Source organism: Calypte anna, chromosome 4A (genome assembly GCF_003957555.1).
Source record: "Calypte anna isolate BGI_N300 chromosome 4A, bCalAnn1_v1.p, whole genome shotgun sequence".
Classification (NCBI taxonomy): domain Eukaryota; kingdom Metazoa; phylum Chordata; class Aves; order Apodiformes; family Trochilidae; genus Calypte; species Calypte anna.
The window spans coordinates 26,208,198-26,235,677 of record NC_044248.1 but is presented as its reverse complement, the minus strand read 5'-3'; the positions used below and the strand labels follow the sequence as shown (position 1 = coordinate 26,235,677).

General features: G+C 35.5%; 2 protein-coding genes across 6 annotated transcripts in view; one reads left to right on the top strand and one right to left on the bottom strand.

Moving 5' to 3' along the window:
• The window catches only part of WDR17 (WD repeat domain 17), a 39,153-nt gene extending 28,523 nt beyond the window's left edge, over positions 1-10,630 (top strand). Inside the window, exons 21-30 of the mRNA XM_008502520.2 lie at positions 724-823; positions 1,925-2,064; positions 4,590-4,610; positions 5,555-5,666; positions 6,386-6,527; positions 6,612-6,714; positions 7,593-7,694; positions 8,629-8,724; positions 8,905-9,088; positions 10,511-10,630. Coding sequence (XP_008500742.2) covers positions 724-823; positions 1,925-2,064; positions 4,590-4,610; positions 5,555-5,666; positions 6,386-6,527; positions 6,612-6,714; positions 7,593-7,694; positions 8,629-8,724; positions 8,905-9,088; positions 10,511-10,630 — 1,120 coding nt within the window. The remainder of the gene's footprint in view (positions 1-723; positions 824-1,924; positions 2,065-4,589; positions 4,611-5,554; positions 5,667-6,385; positions 6,528-6,611; positions 6,715-7,592; positions 7,695-8,628; positions 8,725-8,904; positions 9,089-10,510) is intronic.
• A 7,158-nt stretch (positions 10,631-17,788) lies between these two features.
• ASB5 (ankyrin repeat and SOCS box containing 5) overlaps positions 17,789-27,480 on the bottom strand; it is a 40,086-nt gene continuing 30,394 nt past the window's right edge. For all 5 annotated transcript variants that reach the window (XM_030449549.1, XM_030449550.1, XM_030449552.1 and 2 more), the window contains 6 exons: positions 25,019-25,098; positions 23,853-23,960; positions 22,115-22,265; positions 21,846-21,980; positions 19,713-19,904; positions 17,789-18,382 (listed from right to left, as the gene is read on the bottom strand). In XM_030449549.1, the coding sequence (XP_030305409.1) occupies positions 18,255-18,382; positions 19,713-19,904; positions 21,846-21,980; positions 22,115-22,265; positions 23,853-23,960; positions 25,019-25,098 (794 nt within the window). In that variant the 3' untranslated portion in view covers positions 17,789-18,254. The remainder of the gene's footprint in view (positions 18,383-19,712; positions 19,905-21,845; positions 21,981-22,114; positions 22,266-23,852; positions 23,961-25,018; positions 25,099-27,480) is intronic.

The following is a 27,480-nucleotide window of genomic DNA, read 5'->3' as shown; positions in this document are numbered from 1 at the left end:
CTAGCACTTAGTTGGTAGTGTTACTACTAGCTGATGCTACCTACACTGTATAATTCCCCTAATGTGCCTTCTTTTAGCACCAAATGTATTTTTCATATGCATGTATTACAATTATAAATATCCTTTCCAATTACTTGATTTTTATGGTGCATTTCTATGTATTTAAATTTTTAAATATGTAGCATACTAACCTAGAAATCTTTATATGTAGAGTAAAATTTAGCATTAGCACGTATGTGTGAGACTGTTCTATTCATCTTCAGCTCCTACAGCTTCAGTATTTATCAGTGAAGTTTCTGGCAATGTACACACTAAAGGATATGTTTTCATTCTGTGTGCACATAAAAGAAACAAGTCGTGTCTCCTTGCGTTAAAACAGTACTGTAAAACCTAAATCACATTATCAGGTTACTTGTAGTAACAAAATCAGCTTTGAGGCTGTGTAGTTACTTCAGTTAAATGTGTTGATTTTTTAGTGATGAGTCGGAAGCAGTATTTCCATACTGATAGAGATTTTGAGAAAGTGATCCACCCGAATATGCACCAACATAAGTTGTGGGAGAATCTCAAACTGCATTTTGAAAGCTAGTGGTGTCATTATCTGTAAGTCAAATACACAAATTTTAGGGTACAGAAAAAAATGTGGTGGCTTGTACATAAATTAAGAGCCAAAGAATTCTTACCTTTAATTGACTTTGCAGAATTCATGTTTTGTTCTTGCAGGCTCCTGCACGAGGTCAGTAAAGAACTGGCAGAATGGTATTTCCAGAATGGCCATGCTGTGCTTGCAGCATGTTGCCATCTGGCTGTTGAAAATATAGAGGTAATTTTTTTTTTCCTTCTATTTAAGTATGGAAAGTCCGACGTTGACTTTCTTTTACATCTCCACATTAACTGGTTTATAAAAAATATATACGTATATATCGCATTCTAAAATGTATTACTTATACTTGGTATTTGTTTCATATGTATTTATAATAGAGAGTTTGAGCCTTACAATATTGAAGCTAGTAGCAAAACTTCCCTGATGCTCTTACATTCAAGATTTCTCTCATACACAGGAAGTAGTATGATATTATTTAATTGTATCTTCATATATACAGTATGTTGTTTCTGTTTATGGTGACTCAAAAGAGCCATTCAGAACTTGAGCTTTATTGTGCTATAAAATTGCAGTCTGTGCCTTGAAGAATTTGCAGTCTAAATGGTGAAGTGAATAGCAAAAAAACCTTATGCCTCACTACAAAAATAAGGCTGGCATAACATTTTATTGGATTTTAATTTTGCTTTTAGTTTTACAAATGGTATCTTCTCATTATATCTGCATTTTTTGTTGCTGACCCAAAACACTGTTCTTCCTCTGTTCCTCAAAATAAGTAAAATTTCATCTTACTGATCTGTTCAGAGAGAAATTAGTCATCAGTTAATGCCTGTATTTCAAAATTTGTATTTCAAATTGTTGTGTAGTTTCTTACAGTTTAATATTCTCCTCTGCCTATCAGTTGTCCAGATGAGTTAAGAACAGGAGAGTCCTTCTAGTTCTGTTTTATTTGTGTGTGGTTTTTTTTTTCTTGAGTCTCCTTTTATCAAAAGCAGGGGAAAATCTGTACTCTGAAAGCTTGTGTCCTTAGTTAAAGCTAGAAAGAATTGCTGTCTTCTTTTTCTGTATGTGTAATCTCTTATTGGGTTAAATAAAGGAAGATGGTGCTAAAGAAAATATATTCTTTTATTTAAAAACTGATTAAGGCATGATGCACAATTATTAACTCATATAAGAGGCTCAAATTATATATATGGTTGCTTTAATTAATACATATTTTGTCCTCTTAAAAAACAGTGTCATAAATGAATGTCATATGCTCAGGATGGTGAATCCCCCCAAATGCTTGTGTCCCTTAATGATATCATTTTCTCATTGAGGAAGCTTGCGATGGCAAACCTGATCCGTGGAAATGAACTGGAGTTGGCAGTCAGTGTGGGTACAGTCTTAGGAGAAAGTGCAGCAGAAGCAACACATTATGCCCTAGAATTACTAGCAAGAAAATGTATGACAATAACCACATGGTAAGAATTTCTTAATACAAAGATTTTTATTTCCTCCCCCACCCCTGCCAAAACAATAAAGGTGTCTGTCTCAGTCTGAAACTTTTCTAGACACCAGACCGCCTTTTGTAGGTAGAATTGCTGTATGAGACCTTTGAAGCACAGAGTATGCAAATGTTACACTTTGTTCTCAAAACACATTACATATTCATACCAAATGTGAGAAGAGTCATTGTCAAACAGTATGAAACCTGCTGGAAAAAAATCTACATACTTGGGCAATAGGGAGCATAGTAGATTGGAGTCTGCACTGTGTAACTGCTGCTAACAAAGTAAAGATTATCTTTTAAAGTCAAAAGGAACAGAACGTTAAGCAGGATCTGTGAAGTGATTTTTAAAGTATGTGCTCGAATAATGTAAAAAGAGGTTGAGGAATTATTTTATATTGGTTCTGGAAATATAAAACAGCTGACAAGATTTAAGAATGAAATGAGATTACTATTTAAATCTGCAGGAGTAGGTCATTTCTCTGTTGCATACAGGGAAAACTATCTGCTAAATTTTCTTTCCTTCTTGTGGTGGTTTTCGTTTGAAGGATACAGTTTTGGCCTCTTTTGCCTGCAGAAAATAATGTTCAGGTATTTTTGATAGTTGTGCAGGTGTTTAGAGCTTAATAATTCATAGAAAATGTGTGCTCAAACAGATCCTACAATTACAGATCCCTTTTTCTGCTACAGTTGATACTTGCTTAAGTAGCCTGAAAGAAATAGACTGGAACTCATCTCTACAGAACATTTAGCTTGCTTTAAACAATGAAGCACTGTAGAAATAGATAAAATAAGAAGAAAGATGATTTGCTGCTTTGGTTGTGCAATGATTTAGCAAGTCTGCATTGCACCAGTTCTAACAGGGCTGTTTTAGCAACTCCACCTGCAGCTTCTAAAGTCTCTGAAGCTCTTTCTCTATCTTTTTTACTTCATTGTGAAGAGTGATTTTTATGTAGGATTTTATGCTGTCATAGGAACCACTTTTGTGTATGGAATTAAGAAAAACAGTGATTCTTTTTTCCAGTTCCATAACAAAACTTGTTCTGATCTTAGTGTGGTAGCAAGCACTTTTAATAATATGGCATTTATGTGTATGTACATAAAACTTCTGTGAACTTATGGCACGTGAAGACTGAGGTCTACATGGTCATACTTGATAAAATTTTGAATGGGTGAACTGCATATTGCCCAAGTATGCACAAGGACTTGTCAGAGGGTTTCAAACGCTGTACTGAACACCTATTACAGCTACACCCTGCAATCCTGGATTCTGATTTGCAGCCATTACAGAATATTTTTCTATTCTCTCAGAAAAGATCAGAGATTCCTGAATCTCTTCCTGTTTTGTAATAAAGTACTGGCACAGCATTGTAGCCTTTGGTCCATTGCATGTGTAAGTTTATGTATGGGGAAGCTGGAGTTCCTGACCTCTGATTGGTATTTGAAGGGCTCCCTTTTTGTTTTTACTGGTTATGCTTAGGGATATCCACCATTTGGAAACATTTAATTGCAGAGACACACTTAACTTTAGGCAACTTGAGGAATACCAAAGGACCTTGCTGGATTAGTAATGAAATCAGTTATTGGTGAACTGTTGTTTTAGTTTTCACTTGTATGATTTTAGTTGTTTGGGGATTTTTGTTGGCTTTGTTGAGGTTTCTTTATAGTTTGTTTTTTGTTGTTGGTGGTGGTGGTTCTTTTGCTATTGCTTTTTTTTGTTTGTTTGGGGTTTTTTGTTTGCTTTTTGTTTGGTTGGTTGGGTTTGCTTTTTTTAGAAGTGCTCTAAAATATAAAATCCAAACAAAATGGTCAAAATTAAACCTTTGTGCCCTACCCCCCCATCATAAAGCCTTGGGAAAATGTGTGTCTCTAAGAATACCATTTGTTTTTGTGTTTAACACTGAAATACTGTTAAAAACAACCTTCTGCTATTGGAGAAAACTAGTGTTATTTTTCTTGAGATACTGAATTTACCTCATATGCAGACTCAGCCCCCTGATTTTGTTCTTTATACTGACAGCATTTTCAGTTTAATTCTTAAACAAACAATCCAGGTAACCTATTTTGTTGGTTTTTATTTGAGGACTTCTTTAGATTTCTTTAAATAAACATTTGATTTCAGTTTTTTGGATGAGCAATTTCTAATCACTTAACAAAATTTTAAAATGCCTATGAGGATGACTATGTAGGAGAAACTGATCTCGAAAACAGTTTAAGAAGTTGTGAAATACATTCTGAATGAGCTTTTCTGTATCTTGGAGAATCAGCTACTGCATAGTAATAGTATAACAGATTTTCAAAACACCTTTTGGCATTATCTTCTTTAGATTGTTAAAAGGCATTGGAAAGGTGTGGGTTTTTTGCTGTTAAACAAAGTCAGTTAATCTGACCCTTAGATTTGCTGTTGTAGCTTAATTATTTTCTATTAGATTTTTCCTCTGTAAAGTGAGAATACAATGCAAATTTTTATTCACTGCTGTTCCAATGTCTTCTTTTTAGCTTTCCATCTCTTGGATACAGGTATTTTGCTTCCTTATAGAAAGAGAGATTTGAAAACATGACTTTCTTAATGTTAAAAATGTTTAAATTACGTGTTGTAATTTTCAAATTATGATCAATACTTGAAAATTACTACTAGAAAGTGGTTGCAAATATTTGACAGTATCTTACTTGAATGTTTTTAAGCCAAGGACATAATTCTGAAAATCCAGGGGAACTCAGTGAAAGTTTTTGTTTTACACAGGGGAAAGTTGGTCTTGGGGGAATCACAGGAGAAAATATGTCTGTGTGAGCTGAAGAGTCACAGAACAAGAGTGATCAGTTATTAAAAGCTCAATAGAATATTTATTTCAAAGGAATTTATTACATATGTGCTTATTGCTTTGAGGCAGTAAAAAATGGTAAAAAGTTAGGAATATTTTTGAAAAGTTAATTTGCTTAAAAGACTCCTTTCAAAAGGGTGAAAAATGTTTCATGTTCATTTCTTCTGTATTCTCTTCTGTAATGTCACAGAAGCAGTAGCCATTCTGGATGACTGAGTGATGATTTATGCTGATCTCATTTAGCTCTAGAAGTCTGGAAGTTTGAGGATGATTTCATGACAGAGCCATGTCAAAATCTTTCCTTCTTTCAAACTGGATAGGTCCTACTCTCCCTTACCATCCTGGCTCTCACTTCTTCCATGTCACTTTGAGGTGGTTCAGATGCTTGAGGATTGCACAGCTGTTAAATTTAACCAACTAAGGCAATAAAAAATTAACACATAACACACACTCACAAAAATAATAAGACTTGTTTATTGCACTAGAATAGTCTTACAGACTGAGTTTTCTTCTGTTCTTTTCAGAAACAAGTATTTTTTTAATGAAATTCTTCATTATAAGAGGAATGTAAAAGAGGAAAAACTAGTTTAATCTTATTAAAAAACAGCGAGAGTAACTGTATGTCATCTTTTGTTTGTGCAGGGATTTAGCAGCTGATCTTCTTATGATGATTCCTGATAACAAACTGCAGTTAGTAAAGCTATGTGCTTTTTATCCTGGATGCATAGCAGAAATAAATGACCTGCATGAAAAGGTACAATGAAAAAGAATTCCCCTGAATGCTAACAAGAGGTTATCTATTGACTTGTTTACTAATTTCAGAACATTTAAGTTAAGTAAATGTCAGATGAATTTGTCACTGACAGTTTTATATTTTACATGCCATTTTTTGCTCTTTTATTCTTCATTGACTTTATTTATAGTGTTGCCTATAAAGAACTTTAGTTCTTTTTATTCTACTCTAAGTATTGTATTTCTATGACATGAGTTACTTCCTGAAGTAGCTTATGGTCTTCAAAATTACCTATTCGTATGACTTAGAACATCCTCATGCCTGAAGTGCAGGCTAATCATGTCTTGTCATGACAAGCTTTCTGTGCTATGCTCAACTGTTTTACATCTTATGTCTGTAATCTTAAATCCTTCCGTTCCATTTCAGCAGCAGAAGGGTCTCCTCCAGTGACTCTCTTAATGTTCAACTCAGACTGCATATCTATTAAGCTGTAGCAAAAAGTTCATTAAAATATTAGCAATGGAAACTGATACTGCTTAGAGAACATTCTCATCCTGATTTATTTTTTGATCTAGATGGCTTTCTTTATGCACACTGTATTCATTATGTCCTTCAAACAACACCCCTCCTTTCAGAGAGAGTTTAATCTTGTTACATGCAAACTTCAGTATTTATTGGCATCTTAAGAGAATTGTTTGAACATTAGAATAATTTTTTTTTGCAAAATCATTGTTTTTCAGTGTAATCTTCCTGATGTAGAAGAATGTATGCGATTGGCAGAGACAGTTCAGGCCGATGGGGATGTATTTCAAACTATAAAGTACTATCTATTAAGCACAGAACCTGAAAAGGCTCTCCCTATTGGCATTCAGTATGTGAAAGGTAGGTATTTGGAGGACAAAACTTCTAAAGCATGTCATTTGCATGGGTTGGCTTCTGAGACGTTTTGTTTTCCTTTTTCAACAGAAAAACTTTGTGGCTCAGATTGGACTTTAGATTCAGTTTGTCCATATCTCGATCTTCTAAGTTACATACGCACTGAAAGATTAGTGCTGCATAAATGTAGTGAGTGAGTATATTTTCCTTACTTACAGAAGTGGAAGTTCCATTAAAGGAAGCTTTTGGAATTTAAAAAAATATAGTTGCACATTTTTAGTATCACATTTTGTTTACCAGAAGAGAGGTATAAAAAAATTGCAACAAGCAAGGTAGTTCTCAATCTGGAGACTAGAATGTGGAATATTCCTACATTTTCAAGGTTTAGGAATATGAAAAAAGATACTTTACTGCTTCTTTCTCTGGGGTGCTTACAGTTTATGAATCAATGTTGGTCTTATCTGAAGAATCTAACTTTGGTGAACCAGCTCTCTGTTTTCTGTTTCCTGAAGAAAAAGAGCAGTGGTACCACACACATAATATGGGTTATTATGTCAAAATGTCACAGAAATTTGAGCTGTCACTCGCAGAATTAGCTCTAAAATAGTTGGATGGCTGTGGTTCACCTTCATGACAGGTAGTTGCAGCTAGGTCTGAGTGCTTGCAGAGGTGCACGCTAAAAGGAACAAAAAGCTTAACTCATGTGTGGCCTATGGGGAAACCTGGCAAAACTGAAGTCCACACTAATATGTGGGGCAATTTTGTTTACATTTAGATCACAGGAAAAGATCTTAGTGGCATTGTTTTTGTAACATCACAAGACTGTGCTTAATAACTATGTGTTGTACATGCTATTAAAAATTTAAGAATTGAGGTCAATGTAAAGCACACTGAGTCTGTTTTAAAAATTAAATCACACAGAAAGTAAGCATTAGCAGCAAAGAAATATTCTCTACAAAAGATGGATGAATGGATAAAATTAGGTTTTAAAGTTATAATTAGAATATGAATTAGTTTAATGTTTTTGTAAATGCTTGATATTGATAATGATTAATACTTTTCTATTTATAGATTTCGGAACGAGTTGTTGATTTTGTGTGGTTACATTGGTGCATTACTTGCTATCAGAAGACAGTACAATAGCATTGTACCTGCACTTTATGAGTATACAAGGTAATACTCTGTTTTCAGTAACACTGAGAAATCAGTCCTTTTATCATGTATGCAATACATCGTCCCCACTTCCCCACCCCCTCCATTCCTTCCATCTGGGAAAAGAAAAAAAATGAAACAATCTGAATTCCCAGTTCTGTTACAAAGTTATAAGGATATTGCCATGACTGCGTATAGAACCTTCTTTTCTTCATTCATTGCACACATAGAAATTTCTGAGGTAACGTAACAAGTTGTGAATCCAGGATTTCAGTCAAACAGTTCGGTAAGAAGAATATTTAGAGACAGATAAGCATTCAGCACTCCCTCGGTGCATGATTACATGTAACAGTTCTAATTCTGTATCTCTGTGAAGACCATTTGCCAAGACTTGTTCAGTAGAAAGGACAAGGTTTGAATTTAGAGTTCACGACTGGGTGCTAGCTTAATTCCCAACCTGGCTTGACCTTCTGCTACTCAGTGAGGTAATATTCCAGGCATTTATGCACTTGACCTAGCAGACTTGATCTGACCTGCCCTAGTCCTTCCTGACATAACTCCAGCCAATCACCTGACTGACTGCTGAGCCTGACCCAGTTGACTTGACCTCACTTCCACTAGCTGCTCTAATTAATCCCTGTAACTTTGCTAAAAAATTTATCAAGAATGGAAGTTGCTTATGTAAGAAATAAGAACACATCTGGTTTTAAAATATAAAGAAAAAATAGAGCTAATTAAAGACAAACTTAAATAAGGTGTAAATCAAACTTAAAACGTATACTTTTATATCTAGGAATTCAATATTTCTGAGATAAAATACAGTGATTATCGTGAAAGATCAATTTGTTTCCATAGCAAATCAAAATAATTTTATATTACTATTCTCTGTCTTATTTTTCTTTTAAGAAAGTATTCATTGCTAGAATTAATTTTGACTTTGTGTATTCCTTTCTAGTCAGCTTTTAAAAAGACGGGATGTATCTGTACCTTTGAAAATTGAACAACTTTCTGAGGAACTAGATGCATGGAGAGCTTGCAGTCAATTAAACAAGTAGGTGGAAAAATATAAAGTTACCATGAATGAAACAACTAGTCTTTAAATTTTCAGTTGTAAATACAGTATTTCCTTTTTAAAATCAGTGTGAATCTAAAAAAATTGTACTTTGTGGCTCTTAATTTCTAATACAAATTGAGACTGTAGTTGAAAAAGAAGTATCTTTTTTTTTCATAGGCCTACCAATGAATTGCCTTGCACCTCACCATCTGAGCTGCAGAGAACAGTGTATTCAGTCCTGGTATCACGAATACAGGAGGAGCCTCTGAAAGGAATGGTTGGGCCAGACTATGTCACAGGATCAAATCTTCCCAGTCATTCAGACGTTCACATCTCGTGTTTGACAGGGCTAAGGATACAGGTAGAGTTTCAGAGAGCTGAAGTGTTCTTTCTCAGTGATAGGATTGGCTGTGTGTGAGGTTGCTGTAAATTTAAGGTCATTCACATCATTTGGGAGGGAAAAGGTTTTCCCTGTTGTCACAATAGCAGAAGTTAAAGAGGACAAGTGTCACATCTTCTGTATAAGGAAGGCTATATAAGACTTGTCAAATAAAATAAATGCCCAGTTTCCCAATCCAAAACATTTTCATTTCCATTTCTATGGGACAGACAGATTTCCTTTGCCAAATGTTCTGTCTGAAGTGCACATAGCTTATTGCCTACTACTTCACCACATCTTGAATAAAACCCAAAAAAGTATTTATTTTCAAACGCATACTAGTATTATTCTGTTGTTAGTATTTAGCATTATGAAAATGCATACCATAAAACTTGTAATTCATGATCAGTTAAAACCAGATATTGGAAGACTAAATATTCAAATACATGTAATCATCACTCATATAGAGCTGTATAATCAAAACATGTTGCTCCTTATAACATGTATGTGTTGTTATTTCCATAAAGGAAAAATTGGCAGAGCTGGAAACACTACTGTCAGGCTCTTGTCTCCAGACAGTGCCTCTGTGGGAATTTGCCCTCATATCAGGCTGAGACTATTTCCTGTCTAATGCAAGATGCCAGCACAAAAAGTAACACGGTCTTTCAGGGACTAAGAGGGATAGTTTTGTATCAGAAATTTGGAAATTGCAAACTGCTAGCAGGATTTTTGAGGTAAATTAATTCACAAGTGCACACCATCAGGTCTAGAAAAATTTGTTGCCTGTACTTCCACATTACACCAATGGTCTCTGGCTATGGCTGTGCTCTCAGCATTTGCTAATGGCCAGTTTGTTAAATGAAGATGTTAGCAAATAGCTCTCCCATCAGATAAATGAGTATTTTTGTCCTTCATGCTTTTCATAATGAACATTTGAAATTATTCTGTAGCCTGTGTGTAGATTCAATGTTTATGAACAGATCACGAAGGCATTATATTGTATTGTTTTGTACCTGGAGAAACACACAGATCAGCCCTGACAATGACAAACACAATGAAATATATACAGTGTTCTGAAGGAAAAAACCTTGCTACCTCAGACTCTAGTTCAGGCTAAGTTTAAAAACAAACGTACATTAAAGACCACAGTTATTAAAAATAAAAAAAAATGAAGGATTATGAAATACTGGCTGTTCAGGTTTTGGAACATAATGAGTTCATTCAGTTTATAATGTGTAATTAGCTTTAAGGGGCTGGGGTACAATTTTTACACAAAAATAAGTGGTGGCTGCACATCAGGTTTTCATGTCCTTAGAACAAAATGTGCTCCCTGTTGTGATAGACTTTCAACCATACATGTGTACTTTTGTTTTCTTTCCCTCCCCAAACATTTTTGCTGTACAGGGTCCAGTGTTCTTCCTTGAAGATGGAAAATCTGCTATTTCACTGAATGATGCTTTGATGTGGGCCAAAGTTAATCCATTTTCACCACTTGGAACAGGAATACGACTTAACCCTTTTTGATGAGGTATTTTCCTCAGTACTTTGTAGTGCTTAAAATACCACTCTGGGATTAATACTGATTTAACCTTGATTGTCAAAGGACAGAAAGATGGCAGTTGATTCCTCCTGAAGGCCAATTACTTGGACTTTGAAAACCGTAAAATGAGAACAAGACGATTTCTATACAAACGTTTGTTGCTAATCCAAAGAAAATGTTATTTGAGAATCCAAAGAAGAAAAAAAAATAATCCTAAGTTCATAGACAGCCATCTCTTTTTTTAAGTAATAACGGTGTTGTCAGACAATAGACATATTTTAGTCAACCCAGTGTAAACTGAGGAAGTAAGGAACTTAATGTATAAACTTTAGGAAGTAAGTAATTCTCTGCACATTTTGAAAATATGCACAACAAACTGTGAAATCAATGAACATGCTTTCAATTGCATAATAATGAAACAACTTTATTGATCATCTTTGCAACCTGCTTTTAGTATGAGTGGAATCCTGTGACTGTTTCAAGCGGTGTGTCCCCCTTTATTAATCTAGCTAATTTTTCACTCACAGGATTCTGTAGAAAAAGTAAAGTTTAAAAAGTACTTAGATTATTTTTTCATCCATTAGTTATTGTATTTTAATAGCAGAACAAAGATGTTTACTAATGTTTTGTTTAAATAGGTTTGAATATCTAGACTGTAAAATTCTATTTTCTAGTAAGTTAATCTCTGGCAACTGTCCCCCTTATACTTTCACTGAAAGCTAGAATATATTTATAAACCTTTTTTAAAAAAAAATCAACAGCAGGATTTATAAGGAACAAACAGCAAATATATTGAAATTATTTAAATGTTATGTACATTTAAAATACTTGTTTTCTTTTTACATTTTGTATTATTTATACATATTAGTATGCAGATGAGGAGTAAATATTTGTGCATATATTTTATTTAATGAAGTTGTGTTCAAATTGAAAGAAAATTGTGGCAATAGAATACTATTTAAATTTTAAAGCTATGTCTCATATAGAATATAATAAAAGTGCAAATCTTGTAATTATTCTTAATTGCACTTATTAATAGTTCTTATAATCAGAATTACCTGTAGAAAAGATGCCTCGGTTTTAGTATTCTTTAATAGTGTAATGAATGGTACATAAACAGAAATCTACTTTTCTGGTTTTACATTTGTTTTGCTTCTGCTTTAGAATTAATTGAAAAAGTCTGATAGTTACAGGAAAGGTAAAGAAGTTGCAATTAAAAATTGACAGAACTATTTCAAGAGAAACTGTTGTAAACCTGGAAATAACATAAGGTCTGTTTTAGCAGACCCTGTTGAACAAAGTCCTGTGTAGGTAGCAATGCCCTCATTTAGCTAGAAATAACAATGCCACCATGCTGGAAAGATGGGATGGAGATTAAAAATTCCAGTCTTTTTTTCTTCTTCCCCCTCTTTAAAAATTTAACACTTTATTCTGTTAGTGTTCTAGAATATTATTATATATATATTATATTATACACCAGAGTTTCTGGTATAAGAATATACTGGGGGGAAAGGGGAAGTTTAGCTGTTCTCTAATGTGTACAAAAACATTTTTATGACATTCTTGGATGCTGGAAGAGAATGTCTTACTTTTTGCAGGTATTGTTTGGAAAATGTTTTCCTTTGTTTAATCCTGTGGAGTTTGGGGAATGAGAGTTGGATTTCAGAAATAAAAATTCATAATTTTTGAAAAAAATTTCCAGTAGTCAGTACCTGATAGGTTGCTTCTGTCAAATTAAAGACTAGCTATGTTTTAGCACATAAAAATTGTTAATACAGAATAGGAGAGCAAAGGTGAGAACTGACCATGTGGTTCAGTGACTGATGATTGGCTCAGCTGTCATTCTACTATATTTAAAATCTTCTGCTGTGTCCTGAAGAATTTCACCTATATTTCACAGGTTAAATGTCTTACAATATGTCATATAACTTTATTTGTTGTGCATAAATTATGTCTTAACATGGAATCTTAGGGAAATCTACTGCATCCTTAAATTACAGAATGAGGGTTAAGATCCCTTCCGTTGCTGAAACACAGAAATTAAAGCACTTTTTGTATTGGGAATCCATCAGGTAACAGTCATTGTGAATAAAATCAGGTTGCATTGTCTTTTAAGGTGGCTGTGTCCCATGTGGTGAGTGAGGGGAATACACAGAAAGGTTGTGCTTGTGTCTATTGTTACAACTGTGGTTGCAACAGTCAAAGTGCAGATTCATAATTTTCAAAAATAATTTCTGATTGTTTGCTGATGTGTGACTTCATTGTCTGACACAGCTGGTCACATACAGATATCCCCCCTTAATACTTAATCCTTGTATTCAAATGATTGTTCAATTCTTCTGTAAAACTCTGAATAAAGAAATTTGTCAAGCTATATGGCTACTCTTTTCCACTCACTGTTAAATCCCAGTTAAGTTTAATATTGCTTTATTGCCACATAATCAAATTATCTGTTCTACTGAAAGAATCTGGAAAACACTACTGATGTGTTTATGAGCTTTGTGAGGCTTTCCTAGGTGGGTTCCAAAATATGTAAGAAAATATAATGTCTTAAGCTATAAACTCTTCTATTGAAAAAGCTTCCTTTAAAATAAAATATGACACTTCAAATCCATGTTCTCGAATTTCTTCATTGGGTAAAATGACTGAAATTCAGAGTTATGACAATTTAATGCAAGAAGCTCCATTCTTTGCATAGAAAACAAACTTCTGAGTCTAGATAACTTTCAGAATTTCAGAATTTTCAGGGCTTTTTAAAAAACTTGGAATTTTTGCGTTTGTTTAGAAAGGAAATTAAATCCCTGGTTATCTTTGCTCTGTATAAAAGTTATTGAAAGTTATTAAAAACATGGGACAAGGAATAGATTTGAAAAAGCATTTGTGAAGACGAACAGGACCCTGACAGGCTACAGAGCTGACTCTTCATGACCCCTTTTTCTGCACCATATCCTGCACTTCCCTATGTAGTCTGAGGAAGAAAGTGGGGAGATCCTGAGCAGGAACAGAGACCTCAGCCTAGAGACTGATGACATCCCTTTGAATGGGACAGTCCCGCCCATTTTTCATCCACGTCATCAACCACTTCTCTACTCTATGTCTTGCAATATCCACTGCTGTCTCCTTGAACCCAGAGGCATTTATTTCCTCAAAGACTGTAAGTGAGAAGTTATAACATCTCTACTACAGGTATAATGCTTCTGTTGCGAAGAGCTGAGGAACTCGGCAGTTTCTCTCAGTAATAAGGAGTAGCAGCAGGGAGTATTTATCAATAATGTTAATGGTGGAAGTGCTATTTATTGAATTTAAATTTTACTTCTGTAGCACAAGAGGGATACACTGCCCAAGGAATGTTGGATGTAGCCACACAGAAATCACCAAACATCATGAAACACTAGGAAAAATTCAGAAGACAGAAGGCATGACCCAAATGACACTCCCACCTGTAGTGTTCTATACTATGGTTAGGCAAGTCAAAGGTAACTGCTGGAGGCCTGCTGCTCCCTGCCTTCTCTTGTCATTCACTTAGTGCTGTAGCTATGGTAAAACATGACTTCCATGCTCTGGTCCTGTTCTTCTTTTAAAAAATAAAAAGCAATTCTTCCTCCTCCTCTTGTATTCTATTCTCACATTAATGATGACATTAACCTTCTGTCTATATGTGCTAAAACTGGGACCCATCATTATTTCCATTAGCCTGCTCTTACTCTTGATAGCTGTTGAAGATGGCAATCATGGCTGTGTCTCATAATAGTAGTCAGAAAAATCAAGCTTCCTGTCTAACTTTTTTAATACTAAAAATAAAAATGTTCAGGAATTGATTATTTTTTTTTAAATCACTCAGCATTAATTACTTACTTTTTACAGTTTTAAAACAAAATTACTTTCATTTTTGAAACAGGGAAACCAATACACAGTCATCTTAAATAGCGTGTCCAAAACTACTTGGTCAAGCTGAAGGCAAAAAAAGCATTTTTAAAATTTATGGCTGTGTTGTTTCTTGACAAATCAGCATAAGGTATGAAAAATATTGAGTAATGGGTCAGTGCTAGTGATGAACTCTGACAACAACCTGTAGGCCTCACAACTTATGCTTAGTGAGTGGATGTCGCACACCAAAGCTGCTGCTGCTTCCGTACTGCAGGGACTTGTTCCTTGCCAGCCTCTGGGACCATCCCACGTATGTTTCCAAAAAAACTTTATGCAACAGGAAAATAAGACATGGACAGGTATGAGGATAATGCCTATATGTTTTCCTTATGCAAAATAAGATTTCTTGTTGCCCCCAAAAAGCCCTTTAATTCACCTAGAGAGGCTTTTGCCAATAAAACTTAACTTGCACAAATACAAAACCGAGCCAAACATTGCCAAAAGCAACTGCTAAGCCTGCGTGCTCCTTCCTTCTACCCTGCAGTCTGACGTGGGAACTGACCCTGACCCTCACACTGACCCTGACACCGACACCAATTGAGGCGAAGCCCCAACGGGCGGTACGCGCAAAGGGGACCACGGGCGCCATGGCCGACAGCGGAGCTTGGCGGGCCCTGGGCCTTGTTCCAGAGCTCCCCCGCTCCCAGCTGCCCGCTGGAGCAGCCCCTGCCGAGACAGCACACGGGGCGCCGGCACCGCACCCCGCCCCGGGGCGGTGCTCCTGCGGTGGTGCCCGGGGCCGAGCGAGAGTTGGTGTCCTCGCAGGGAGCGGGGCGCGGTGCGGGGAAGTCGCGATGCGTTAGAGTCGCGCTCCCCGCCCCAAGCCTCTCAGCGCCTCCTGGCAGGGGCCGTCATGAGGCGGGGGGCGGCACGAGTGGAACCCCCGGCCCGGGTGCGGCTGGAGGCGGGGCCCAGGCCTCGGGGAATAAATGGTGAGACAGCTGTGCCGTGCCGTGTCGTTTGTGTGTCTGCAGGATTTCACAGTTGGATTTCTTTGCAGAATTGAAATACTGTACTACAATTTATTTTTTTCTGAAAATGTCTTATAGATACTGCTTTACTGGTGTAATACTAATCTCATAATTCAGCCAGTAAAGGAAGCGCTTTCTAAACTTGGCAATATTGCTATAGTCTCCAACAAGTGCTCTGACGTGGCTCAATATTTACTTCAGGTCCCGGTTCCTAATATTTTAATCCACTACTTAACATTTGCTACATACTAAGAATTCAGCCCCATTGTACTGGGGTCCCACATAATGAGAAGAGTAGAAACCCTCTTGGTTTGTTGAACTAGGGATCATTATTTTGAAACAATTTTACCAAACACTAAAGTCGGGTGTTTTCATTACAATGTATTTTTGGTATGTAACGTTAGCACAGTCTGATCCGCCAGAGACCTCTTCCAGTCCTTACAGGTCAAACACATCAATTCCCTACTTTGTTAATTCCTGTCACACAGTAACAGAAGTGATGCCCCATCCAACTTGACTGAGCTTGCCAAAGCAACACCATTTTCATCTCATTATCTGGTAGCAAGAGATTAAAGATCAAGAGCCGCATATTGCCCAAGATTAGAACAATAATATTACAGTAAGATGGTTATGGTTTACCCTTTTGGGTAGTCCACCATTCTACAGAATTAAAAGCAAGTATCTGTAAACTCTTAAGACAGTCCTGCGTGATCTTTTCATGACAGCAAGGATTAGTAGGAACAGACTTTGCAAATGCCACAGGAGCATGAACACACCTGTTTGTGATGAGGTGGCTTGGACTCTGATGTGCCTCTCATCTAAGGTTCTAATATTATCTGACTTCGTTTCCACCAGGTGTTCTGCAGAACAGCCATGCTTGCTGAAAAATAATCTTACTGTATAGAACATGAGAGTTGGGTTTTTTAAATGGCATTTTCCTGAAGTCAAAATAATAAAGTGTTGTGCACACCTGAAGGTGAAGGTCTAAATTACCCAATTCTAAATAAGAAAAGTTCAATAGGGCCATGGTTTGGCACATCCTTGTTTCTTAATAATACACAGTAATAGTATTGTACAGAAAACCACAAACTGCTAGGTTCTGGAAGAAAACCAAAACCACTCAAATTGCTCCACCACAGACTATGTGCATTATGCACTCCTAAGCAATTCTTTTTACTTGTGTCTGATTTTCCTTTGTAGAGACTCCAGAAGAGGCTCTCACTAGACTTTTGCTGGCAACAGAAGCAAATGGGATTACTTCAAAGAAGGGCAAGTGTCGGAGAGCTGCATTACTAATCAGTGGCTATAATTTTGCAATTAAGTAATCATTCTTCTTTTTTAATACTTCCTCTAAAGTTTGTTCCTCACTTAGCATCTTTCCAGTAGGAACCTAAATACTGAAAGGAGTCATGGAAAAGAAACGGAGAAGGGTGAATCATTGGGGCCAAGTGGCAAATTTTTAGGTGTCTCGTGATTTGGTTTGCAGGAATTATCAGTCCCTGAGGAAGTAATCTGATCTCAAAGGAACACTAAACAGAGTGAGAGAAAGAGCACTGTGTTTCAGTAATGTAGTCAGATGACCTTTTTTTGACATGGTTGGAAATCATCATCACACAAGGGCATGAGAGAGGCAGAAATCCTTTGAGGCAGAAATCCTTTGAGTTTTCTAATGTCTCTTAGGGGAGCTGAACAATAAAATTTCAGTCTCATCACAGAAATGACTGCTTAGAGATTTTGTGACACGATTGTTGGAGCTAGATAATTGTTCATAAACTAGACAGCATGAGAAATAACATTGTTTTCAGAGTGACACTTGTTCAGAGAACTGATCTATTTCTGGAGTCTTGCATCCACCTCCTGAGCCTGAGGTTGGGGATTCAGTATCCACATCTCCATGATACGCCTTCAGAAACCTCACAGACACCATACAACTAGAAATGCCTTTCACCTGAAGCAAATAATTATTTAATGTGTCCATGATGCAGCTTTGCTATGAAAACATAAGGAATAATAATAATTCTGTTTTACAAGAGATGATCAAAAGTATCTCAGCATTAATTCCTCTGGCATTTTTAAAGTTACTAATTTTATTAATAAACAGAGCATCTAGAAACTGCGTGGCTGAAAATCTTGATTAAGTTCACTGCAGCATAATTCCATTTCACAGCACAGGCAGTGAGAAAGAATAAAGCAAATTTTTCACTGTCATTAATGAATTGTCTACTTAAAGGAAAAGAAGAAAGATTTACTTACATTTGTTTTATCTTTATTAATTTATATAGTGCACCTATCAGCAAGTATTTTTAGGTACACAAACAATAGAAATTTAAAAACACATAAAGAAATGACTCCTAATGGACAAACTTGACAAATAATAATGAAGAAATTCTTTGTGTTTCAGGTTTGTCTTTAAGAGCATAAACACAATTACAATTAACAGCGCTAGAACTATTTAGTAAATGTTAAGCTAAAGCCATACAATCATTTCCCAGAGTATCAGCACACTCAGTCAATTCAGCTGTATTAGCACCTTGGTACCAGTTGCTGAATAGCTCCCAATTGTTGTTATGTACCCACACCAAGTGTCAAAGATTTAAGTGATATGCAAAAGGCTTTTTTATCCGCCCAGCAGTTCTCTAGATAAAATGTACAATAAACAGAAGGAAGAAAATTTACTTGTTATTCAAGTTTCTAAGGATTAACTACTATGTTATCTATACTGTAAGAAATTCTTCAGTATTGTTGGCAACTGGAGTTGTGGGACAAGATGCAGCCTCGCTCTTCCTATGTAATTTCGGATACATAGTCGGCAGAGCTGACATAGAGAAGATGGTGTGGCTGCAAGCAAAAGAGAAAGGACTTTAATTATACAACTAAAGACAGTGCTTTGCTTTACAACAGACTTGCATAATAATAGGATTCCTAAAAAAAAAAAGTTAACAAATTCAAATTTGTCCTTCTCTTTCCTTCCTTTTCCCTCAAAGCCTTTTCGGCCTTAAAAGACTGGGGCTGCTGAAACCTTATTACTAATCAGAGAAAATACTCAAAAAAAAAAAAGGTTAGGTCAGCAAATACTTTCTGTTTAAAAATTTAAAACTTGCTCCCATAAATTATCTGATGTCAACAACTTTTAAAACTGCAGATTTGTTTTTGGTTTGTTTTTTTTTTTATTCATAGAACAGGTAAAATACAAGCTATGCTACTACCAAAGATTCAGTGCAAGAATAAGCAGACAAAACACTCACAGGTTCTGGACCAGGTTTAGTGGTCTTACCAGCTCACAGCAATGCCTCTAAATGCCCTCCAAACCCCCCCCCAGTCCCATAAAAATATGCATGTAATTCCAATTCATTTATTTATTTATTTATTTACTTTTACATCTTTTCTGTGACTTCTAAAAATCCTCGTAGCCTTGATAATTTTGTGATAACCAAAGGTTTTTTAAACAGCATTCAGACTACAGATGTGTTTTTGAGAGGAAAGCATTAATCTGTGGAACTTGTAATTTCACCTCTAAAGTAACCTCGGTTACTGCAATAGTTTTTCTGCTTATTCCCCATTTTTTTTTTTTTTGTAGTCTATTTTTATACTGCATGTGTATCAGTCTGAACAAATCCAGTTACCTTTTGGGATATCTTCTCTCTCTCTAGAGCAACAGACCTTTAAGACTTTTAAGGGACTCTTATTTGTTGACACCTATTTCTCAGGAATTTAACATTCAGTAATGAAAATTTAAACATGAAACTTACTATACTTTTTTAAGTATATGCTTTATGTATTTTTAACTATTGGGACAGCTGGTCAAAATTAAATATTTTTGATATGCAATTAAATATTATTTCTTTTTAACAAGGTCTGTAACAGACAGTAAAAGTGTAGCTTTAATGTCTAATTCCATAAAAACCCAATAAATATGAGATGATACTTTTCCTGCTTGCATAAATTCTGATGCTTCTTGGTCAAAAGGCTCTGGTCTGGGACTAAATACTACTGGGTATTTTTATAGTTCAAAAAGGATTTACTTGAATGTTAATATATTTATTTCTAAAGCACAATTTTAGTTTCTATAACATGGGTGGTTTGGGCTGTTGGATTATCTGGGGGAAGGGGTGTTGTTTTTCTTTAAGAATACGAGTTACAGTTACAAAACCACACACATAAAACTTACCTTCATGGAGGAGCAGCAATCTCTCCACTGAGCTGCTTGGAGCAGCTAGATCAACAGGCCTCTCAAAATCTGTATTTTTGGCATTTATGTCTGCCCCAAATTCCAGGAGTAAGTTCACAATCTCTGTGCTAGAATGCTGGGCAGCAGCATGGAGTGGAGTTTCCAAATACTTTCCTTTCTGCACATTGGCACCTGGTGGGCAGATGAACATTAAGAGACTTAAGAGGAGGTTAATTAGAATTGTCGAGTAAAGATTATGTTGCTAAACAAACAAACTCCACTGTCCTAGAATGCAACACTGAATTAAGACACTATTAATTTTATTTCATTGCACTATACTGAATCACATCAGTATTGGGTTTTTTTTTTATCCCATATATTTATCCTAGGTTTCATTGCATAAGCACAACAAAATTTTTAAGTAAAATACAAAAAGTGAGAAAAGAAAAATCAAATTAGGTCATGTGAGCATCACTGTTGCCCTAATTATAAAAAACTATATTTTGTACATGTTTAAGAAAATTTGCACTACATAAAAATATGCTTTCTTTATTTAAGTCTTCAAGAAGAATCACTGAACTGAAGTTTAGGATTTATATTTTTGCTAAGTACACAAACTCAAGAAGGAATCTAACTTGGATGCTTTATAATTTTACATGTGTTAAAGCTGGCACAGGCTTTAAAATAGATTTCCATCTCATCCAACTTTTATGGAGAATTTTTCTACATAGGACTTAATTTTAACTAAGGTGGGGCACACAGTGAAGAAAGCTAATAAGGAAAAAATCCAAACCCTCTGATTCTCCCAAGCCATGGACTTCAAATGATTACACTTCTGCATTAATATGTTATTGCTATAATACTAAATTAATTTGAAATAATGCATTCATGTTCAAGAAGAAAATATAATACAAGAGTTAAATAAAACTAGCTAATGTGGAAGAACTTCCCTTATAGGCAAGCTGTTATTCCACCTAAAACTGGGTTTGCCCCAGTATTTTTCTAGACTAGCCCAGAAACCCAAACCAAATCAAAACAAAAAAACCCAGACCTTTTTTAGAGACCTTTACTGATCTTGTGACACCAAAACATGGCTTCTGTACCAACTTTTCTCCCTGATCAACAGTTTTTTTCTTTTTTAATTCCTATTTGAATTAAGTAATTTAATTATACCACAGGCCTAGCAATTAGATTTTGAAGTCTGAATAACTCAGTGTTCTCAATAGTAAAATTTTGAGAGTACATCCTATCATTCTCTTTACTCTTTCACTGTCTATTTGCTTTTCAACTTCTGATGCATTCTCATAAACTAATGAAAAAAATAAGGTCAACACGAGTTGTTACTTATGTTTCTCAATTTACACATCCCTTTCTACTTCAGGTCACTGACAGATGTAGACTATGCCCTTCTGTTACTGTTTTTAATGTACTGTAGTATTTGAATCCTAAAATGTGCTAATTATTCTGCAGTTCTTAACCATAAAACTCATGACATAGGATAGCTCACCATATAAGGAGACTGACTTAATGAGAAACTTCAGTTTCTAAATAATCAGCAATTAACTAGAAAAATAATTCTAGTGCAATGATACCAACTCTGTTATCACTCATACATACATTTCCATGTATTGTGCTTCAGCACACACAAGCTCTGCATACCATTACCTGAGAGACAGCAAATGATCCTTTAACTATGCTGACTGTGTCCCTGGACTTGTGCTTGAGCCTCCAACATCTCTTTCCCATTGATTAAATAAATAATGTGAAAAATAGGATAAAATGCCTGTTGAACACTCAATGTTTACTACAAAAAACTACTTTCTCAAAGCTGATTTTTAACCTTTATCCTACAGAAAATGAATACGTACAAAACTGTAATAGGTGCTAAAAACTTTTGGAACATCCATTCTTATTGGTCTTGGCTCCTTTTTCCCTCATATTCTTGCTATGCCACAAGAAAATGAAAGAAATTGCAAGTTATAACAAAAATACACACATCACAGAATAAACTTAGAAGGAGACCTCTGAAAGCAAGGGTTCTAGTTTAATTGACTGTGCACAGCTCACTTCAAAGGTGAATACAGTGTGCTTATTTTACAAAAGAATAATATTTTTACTTAAATTATTACATACCTGCATAAAGAAGCTTTCGAATACAATGGATCTGCTGTGATACACATGCTACATACAGAGGTGTTCCTAAATGAGGAAGATCTTGGTCAACATCTATACCCCAGGAGATGAGTACCTCCAGACACTCGCTGTGACCTGACAGTACAAAGGATGACAGAGTTTGCTTGACTTCAGAAAGCTGTCTCATGGACAAAGCCAGACACATTTTTTAACACGATTATTGAGACAGCTGTCAACTCTCCATGTTTGTTCAGTGGGTGATTTCTTACCTCTGCTGGCTGCTTCATGAGTTGGTGAAGGAAGACAGGACTCCCACTGAGCTTTGGCACCATACTCTAACAGGAGCTCAGTACATGCTGCACTGCCTCTTGAGCATGCATTAAATAAAGGTGTCACTCCATCAATTGTTGTAGCATTTACCTAGAATATATAAAATCTATTTAAGAACAGAACTGAGAGAAACTTTTTAAAGCAGGATAGAGTTAGAAATTGCACCAAAAAACCTAAAAAATTACTGGTTTGGATAAGCTTAAATGATCAGTCCCTGTGTTATTGTTTTCCTCTCACCACATCCCTCCATTGAAATTAGATTACTATTATTCTTTTTAAACTGTGTTGAATAAACCAAAGTACACCTGGAACACTAAAAAGCACAAATTAGCATCTGGACAGTAAATAATTTTCAAAAGTCATTGCACTGAGCTTGTTCCATTGATAAAGAAAATCTACACTTTGTGTATTAATGAGATAATGGGGACCCTTTCTCTGCAGCTCTGTCAAGAACCCAAACTTTGTATTAAATGTGATTATTTGCCATTTTCTTTCATAGTTTTAATCTCCAGGCTGGAGTGAACATTTCTCAGCATGGAGACAAAGCTCATGGCAGAGGCTCACTGTTTTGATACAAACCTTACCACCTCACTGGATAACTGAGAATTCCAAGTGTGAGAGAATGAGGTAAGAATCTAGGCAAATTTGTGAGAGCAAATAATACCAAAGGAAGTAGCACAGCTATTAGGAAAGGGCTTCTTCCAGGACTTTGGCCTATTCTCTACTGTGCACCCCTGCAAACCCACCGAAACAATTAAAATCACTAAAAAAATCTGATAGGAAAATTAAATTTATTGTTATAGCTTTGCTTTTAGTATCTATTGTTTTTTATCTTTATAATCGTTGCCAACTGATGTGGAAAGAAACTGTTCCAGAAACATTTATGTGGGGTTTTTTTTTTCTTTTTCTGTAATAAAATAGACATTATCTACATGGTTCTCAAAACTGAATTGTAAGGGCAATAATTGATTCCATCATGAGGATTAGGGCTTGGCAACACTGTATTCAAACTCTAATATCAGCAGACTGTAATGAACGTGGTCTGTTGTACTTTTGTTTTGAGGTAACAGGTAACTCCCAGCTGTGTCAAGAGTGCAGAATAGAGACAGTGCTTTAAAAAAGAATCTGAAGAGCACACAAGTGCAGTGTGACAGAGGATGTTCTGGAGATTGAAAGAACAGTCTCCTGAGAGCCACTCAAGAGGAAACCAGTAAAGGAGATGGACACCTTCCATAATTTAGAAAAGAATTAATGTAATGAAATGCAGACAGAAAATAAGGCTGGTGACATACTGCTAGCATATTCTCTCCAATTCATTACTCTGTCTCAGTGGGTGACCAGCTCCTATATATTTTCCCTGTTATTCTGTTTGGTGCCTACTCTTACAAATATAGTTATGTGGTTTCTTTGTTCGTTTGTTTGATTTTTTTCTTTTAACCTAACATCTCTCTAATGATCTTTCTCTGGCCCATCATCTCCCTTTGCTAGCTTTCAGATGGCAGCTTACTGTAATAAGATTCAGACAATCAATGAGGTGAGTGAAGAGTAATAGCAATTTTAAAAAAATAATTAAATAATATATCCTTCTCAGTTAAACCAAAGTTAGCATTGGACTTCATTATGAAAAAGAAAAAAAACCACAAAACCAACCAAAACCAAAACCCAAAACACCCTTACATTTGCTCCTGCTTCAAGAAGGATTCTGGCACATCCTACATGATCTCCCAGGCAGGCTTCATGAAGTGGAGTTACTTGGTCAATTGTTAGTGTGTCTACATTGTACCCCTAAATAAGACATGAATGCCATATAAAGATCATACAAATGCTGTTAGGAGTAATTTCCTCACACTACTGTTCAAATGAATAGTTTACAATAATCTAAATAGGCTTAAAACTCTACTTCCAATATATCAATTTTCAGTGAGCATACAAAGAATCTTTCATCAATCAATATATGTAACAGACTAAAGGTTGTCAGTTCTTCTTATGCTTTAAATCTCAAATAGGAATAGGATATAGAGGGTAAAAAGATACTTGAAACACAGTTGTGATGCAGTGATAGGACAAAAGGCAACAGACATGTCAGAACATGCTGAATTCCAATTAGTTACGTGCAAAAAAAAAAATCACTGTAGGGACAGTGACACTCTGGAACAGGGGTCCAGAGAGATTGGTGAATCTCCACTCTTGCTGATCTTTTAAACTCACCAATCCTGAGTCAAACTGTCCATTGATTCTGTCACTCTCTGACATACGGTCTGAAATATCTAAGCCATGAATTTAAGCAAGGAAAACATTCCTTAGACTGATAAAATCATCAAGCCCTTGAAATTTTCTGCAGCAATGCTGTTTATTTCTTAGGAACTAGGAATTCTACCTATTGACACTCACCAATTTTTTTCTATAGTATAATTTTTCAGTACTGCAGTAGCTAATAAGACAATACTGTAGTATTAAAACTTAGCAGTTTACAGTCTCTCTCTTTGCTATTAACAAAGTGTGAGATTTTTAAAATCAGAACTACGCAAAACCAAAGTATCTTACTGACTATCTCCATTTACCTGAGGGCTTAAAGCAGTGGAACAACATGGACTTATACCAAGCAAGAGGCAAGATTGATATACATTTAGGTATAGCTTTAGTAATAAATTCTGGGGGAGGTAAGTTTTAAAACATACAGTGGAAAAACTTTCAATATTAACTTATCATTAAAAAAACCTAATGTGTATTGTTCTGAAAAATTCCAGTGAGAAAAGCAAAGCATACTAAAACTGCATTAATAATTATGCTGAGAAATTAAGTAACATTCAAAATTAAAGCAGTTTTAAGAACACAGCCTTCACCTGTGACAATAAAGTCTTTAGAGAAAGAAGACGTCCTTGACTGGCTGCCTCATGCAGAGGTGAGCGATCTGCCCAAGAACCTATGTAATAACAACATTTATTGAGTAAACCATATGAATTAGAAGGATTTTGGAATGCATAAAGCAAAACAGAAAATATAATACACAGAATGAAGTCAACTGTCCTATAAAATTAATTTACCCACTTTAGAGCCTGTATTTCAAATTATCAGTTCCTAGACAATAAAAGCAGCTCTACTATTATGTGCTACAGAGAATAAAATATTGATATATTGACTTAAGTAATCTGTTGTAATAAATTAATCAATTGCCCTATTTCCCAATTCTACTTTTGCACAGTTCATTCGTTTTTTGCAGCTTCCATATAGAAATCTATAGACTTCAACAAATTCATATTTGAACTTAAATGAGACAGAACTCTGACCGAAAAAATCCCGAAAAAGCTGCTGTATATGAAAATCAATACAGAAATCCTTACATATGATGAGATTAATCTGCAGCTACTACACAAGTGCAAGGAGAGAAACAGTGATAATCACACTAAAAAATTGCTATAGTAGAAATACAACATTAAGCCTAAATTCTCATTCTAATAGGCTGTTAGTGATTAAAACAGTTAAATATGCTTGATGTGTAATGGTTTGACATTTTATTTATTTATCACACTCAAAAGAGAAAAGGAAAAAAAAAAGAAACACAAGAACAACGTGGCCTTCACACATATTTTCCTTCTTAACCCCCAGCTCATGTCTCAGCACCACCCTGCAGCCCCAGGACCCTGTCCTTTCCTCTCAAAGACTAACACCAAAAGGTCCCTTCTAGCCAGACAGGGTTGCAGGCCAAGCTGATACCAATTTACTGTATGAATGTTGCAAATCAAGGTTTGAGAGACTGTGCAAGGAAGAACCATCTTCAAAATACATTATGAATTATTGGTACTTATTCCTGTAAGATGAAAATCACTGGGACTGTAGAATGCTACTACAATCACTCATGGAAGTTATATCAAGCCCTCAAATTCCCTGAAGAAACATAGAGAGAATTAGCTTTTGGTAACAATGATGAATTGGTAGCAATGGCAGATGAATGCCTAAACATATGAAATATTACACAATATAAAAATTGAGATAAAACCTTCATTTCCCTAGACCTTTTAGTGAATGAATCTAAAACATTTTCTGATGCAAGACTGTGTCTTCTCACAGAATGTGTAACTACACTGTAGAACGTGGCACTACTGGATGAGATGGAGATCAAAAAACTCAGCAAAACAAAAGCACAGCTGAGTATTTAAATTATCATGACTATATAAAGCTGATCACAGACATTTAAAAATATAGGAGACCTAATCTTAAAAAAAGCATGGAATTTCTATTATGTCAGAGTATCCAGTATCTGTGGGGCTCCCTGGACTCTTTCACCTGTGGCAGTAGATGGACCACAGGCAAGATGCAGCTTCCAATACTCCTTCAGAATTATTTGCACTAAGCATCTGTATAGACACGCACACACATCTTTCCCTATACTTTCTACTTAAGGTTTATTAAATGTTGTATCTTTTAATCCTTATTGCTAATCAGAATAACAGCTAAAAAAAAAAAAAAAAAACAAAAAACCAAAGAAAAACCCACCAAAAAACCAACAAAACCAAACCAAACAAAAAACCCAAACCAAAGCAAAAAAACCCAAAACAAAACAAAAACAACCCCCAACCATAAACAAAGTGATCAGGATTTCAAAGGACATTATATTGCAAAAACTGTGCTCAGAATTATTAAGTGATCTGATTTTGACAAAACATCAGTATTTCCTTTGTCATCCAAACAAACTCAGATATATTTATCCTGTCGCAGGTTGGATGTGTGCAGTCACTATAAGAATTTTGACCAATGTTTTCCTTCTTCCAGAACTTGAGTTGTTGAAATTCAAATTATTTATATCTATTTATTTCTCCTGCTGACAGCTGCAAAGAATTCCTCAAAAATATTTGAAAACTGTACTTAAAGGCAGTTTTTGACATTTTTTTGCCCCGTCTCTACAGATGAGAAATTCCCTCTCTTAACAGGTTATCCTACTCCTAAATTAACAGGGGGAAAAAAGACACATTCTATACCTAGAAAAATATCTAATACAATAGTAAGTGTCATGAAATTTTAATGTCCATTAAATCAACTCATACTTTAGATATTTTTGTAACTCTGTACAACAAACAGAAAAAATATGCTGGTAAGATCTAAAAGTGACAGTTTTTCCTCCTTGCTTTCCCTCACCTCCTTTATTACTTCAGTGACATTTGAGAATCAAATGACAGATCCTATTTTGAGCTCTGTTTTACACCTAGACCCACCTTATATCCCTATCTTCATGTAGAGACATCCAGCAGCTAGCTGTTTCTGCTAAATCCATTAAATACAAAAAACTTGATCATCTCTACTAGCAATG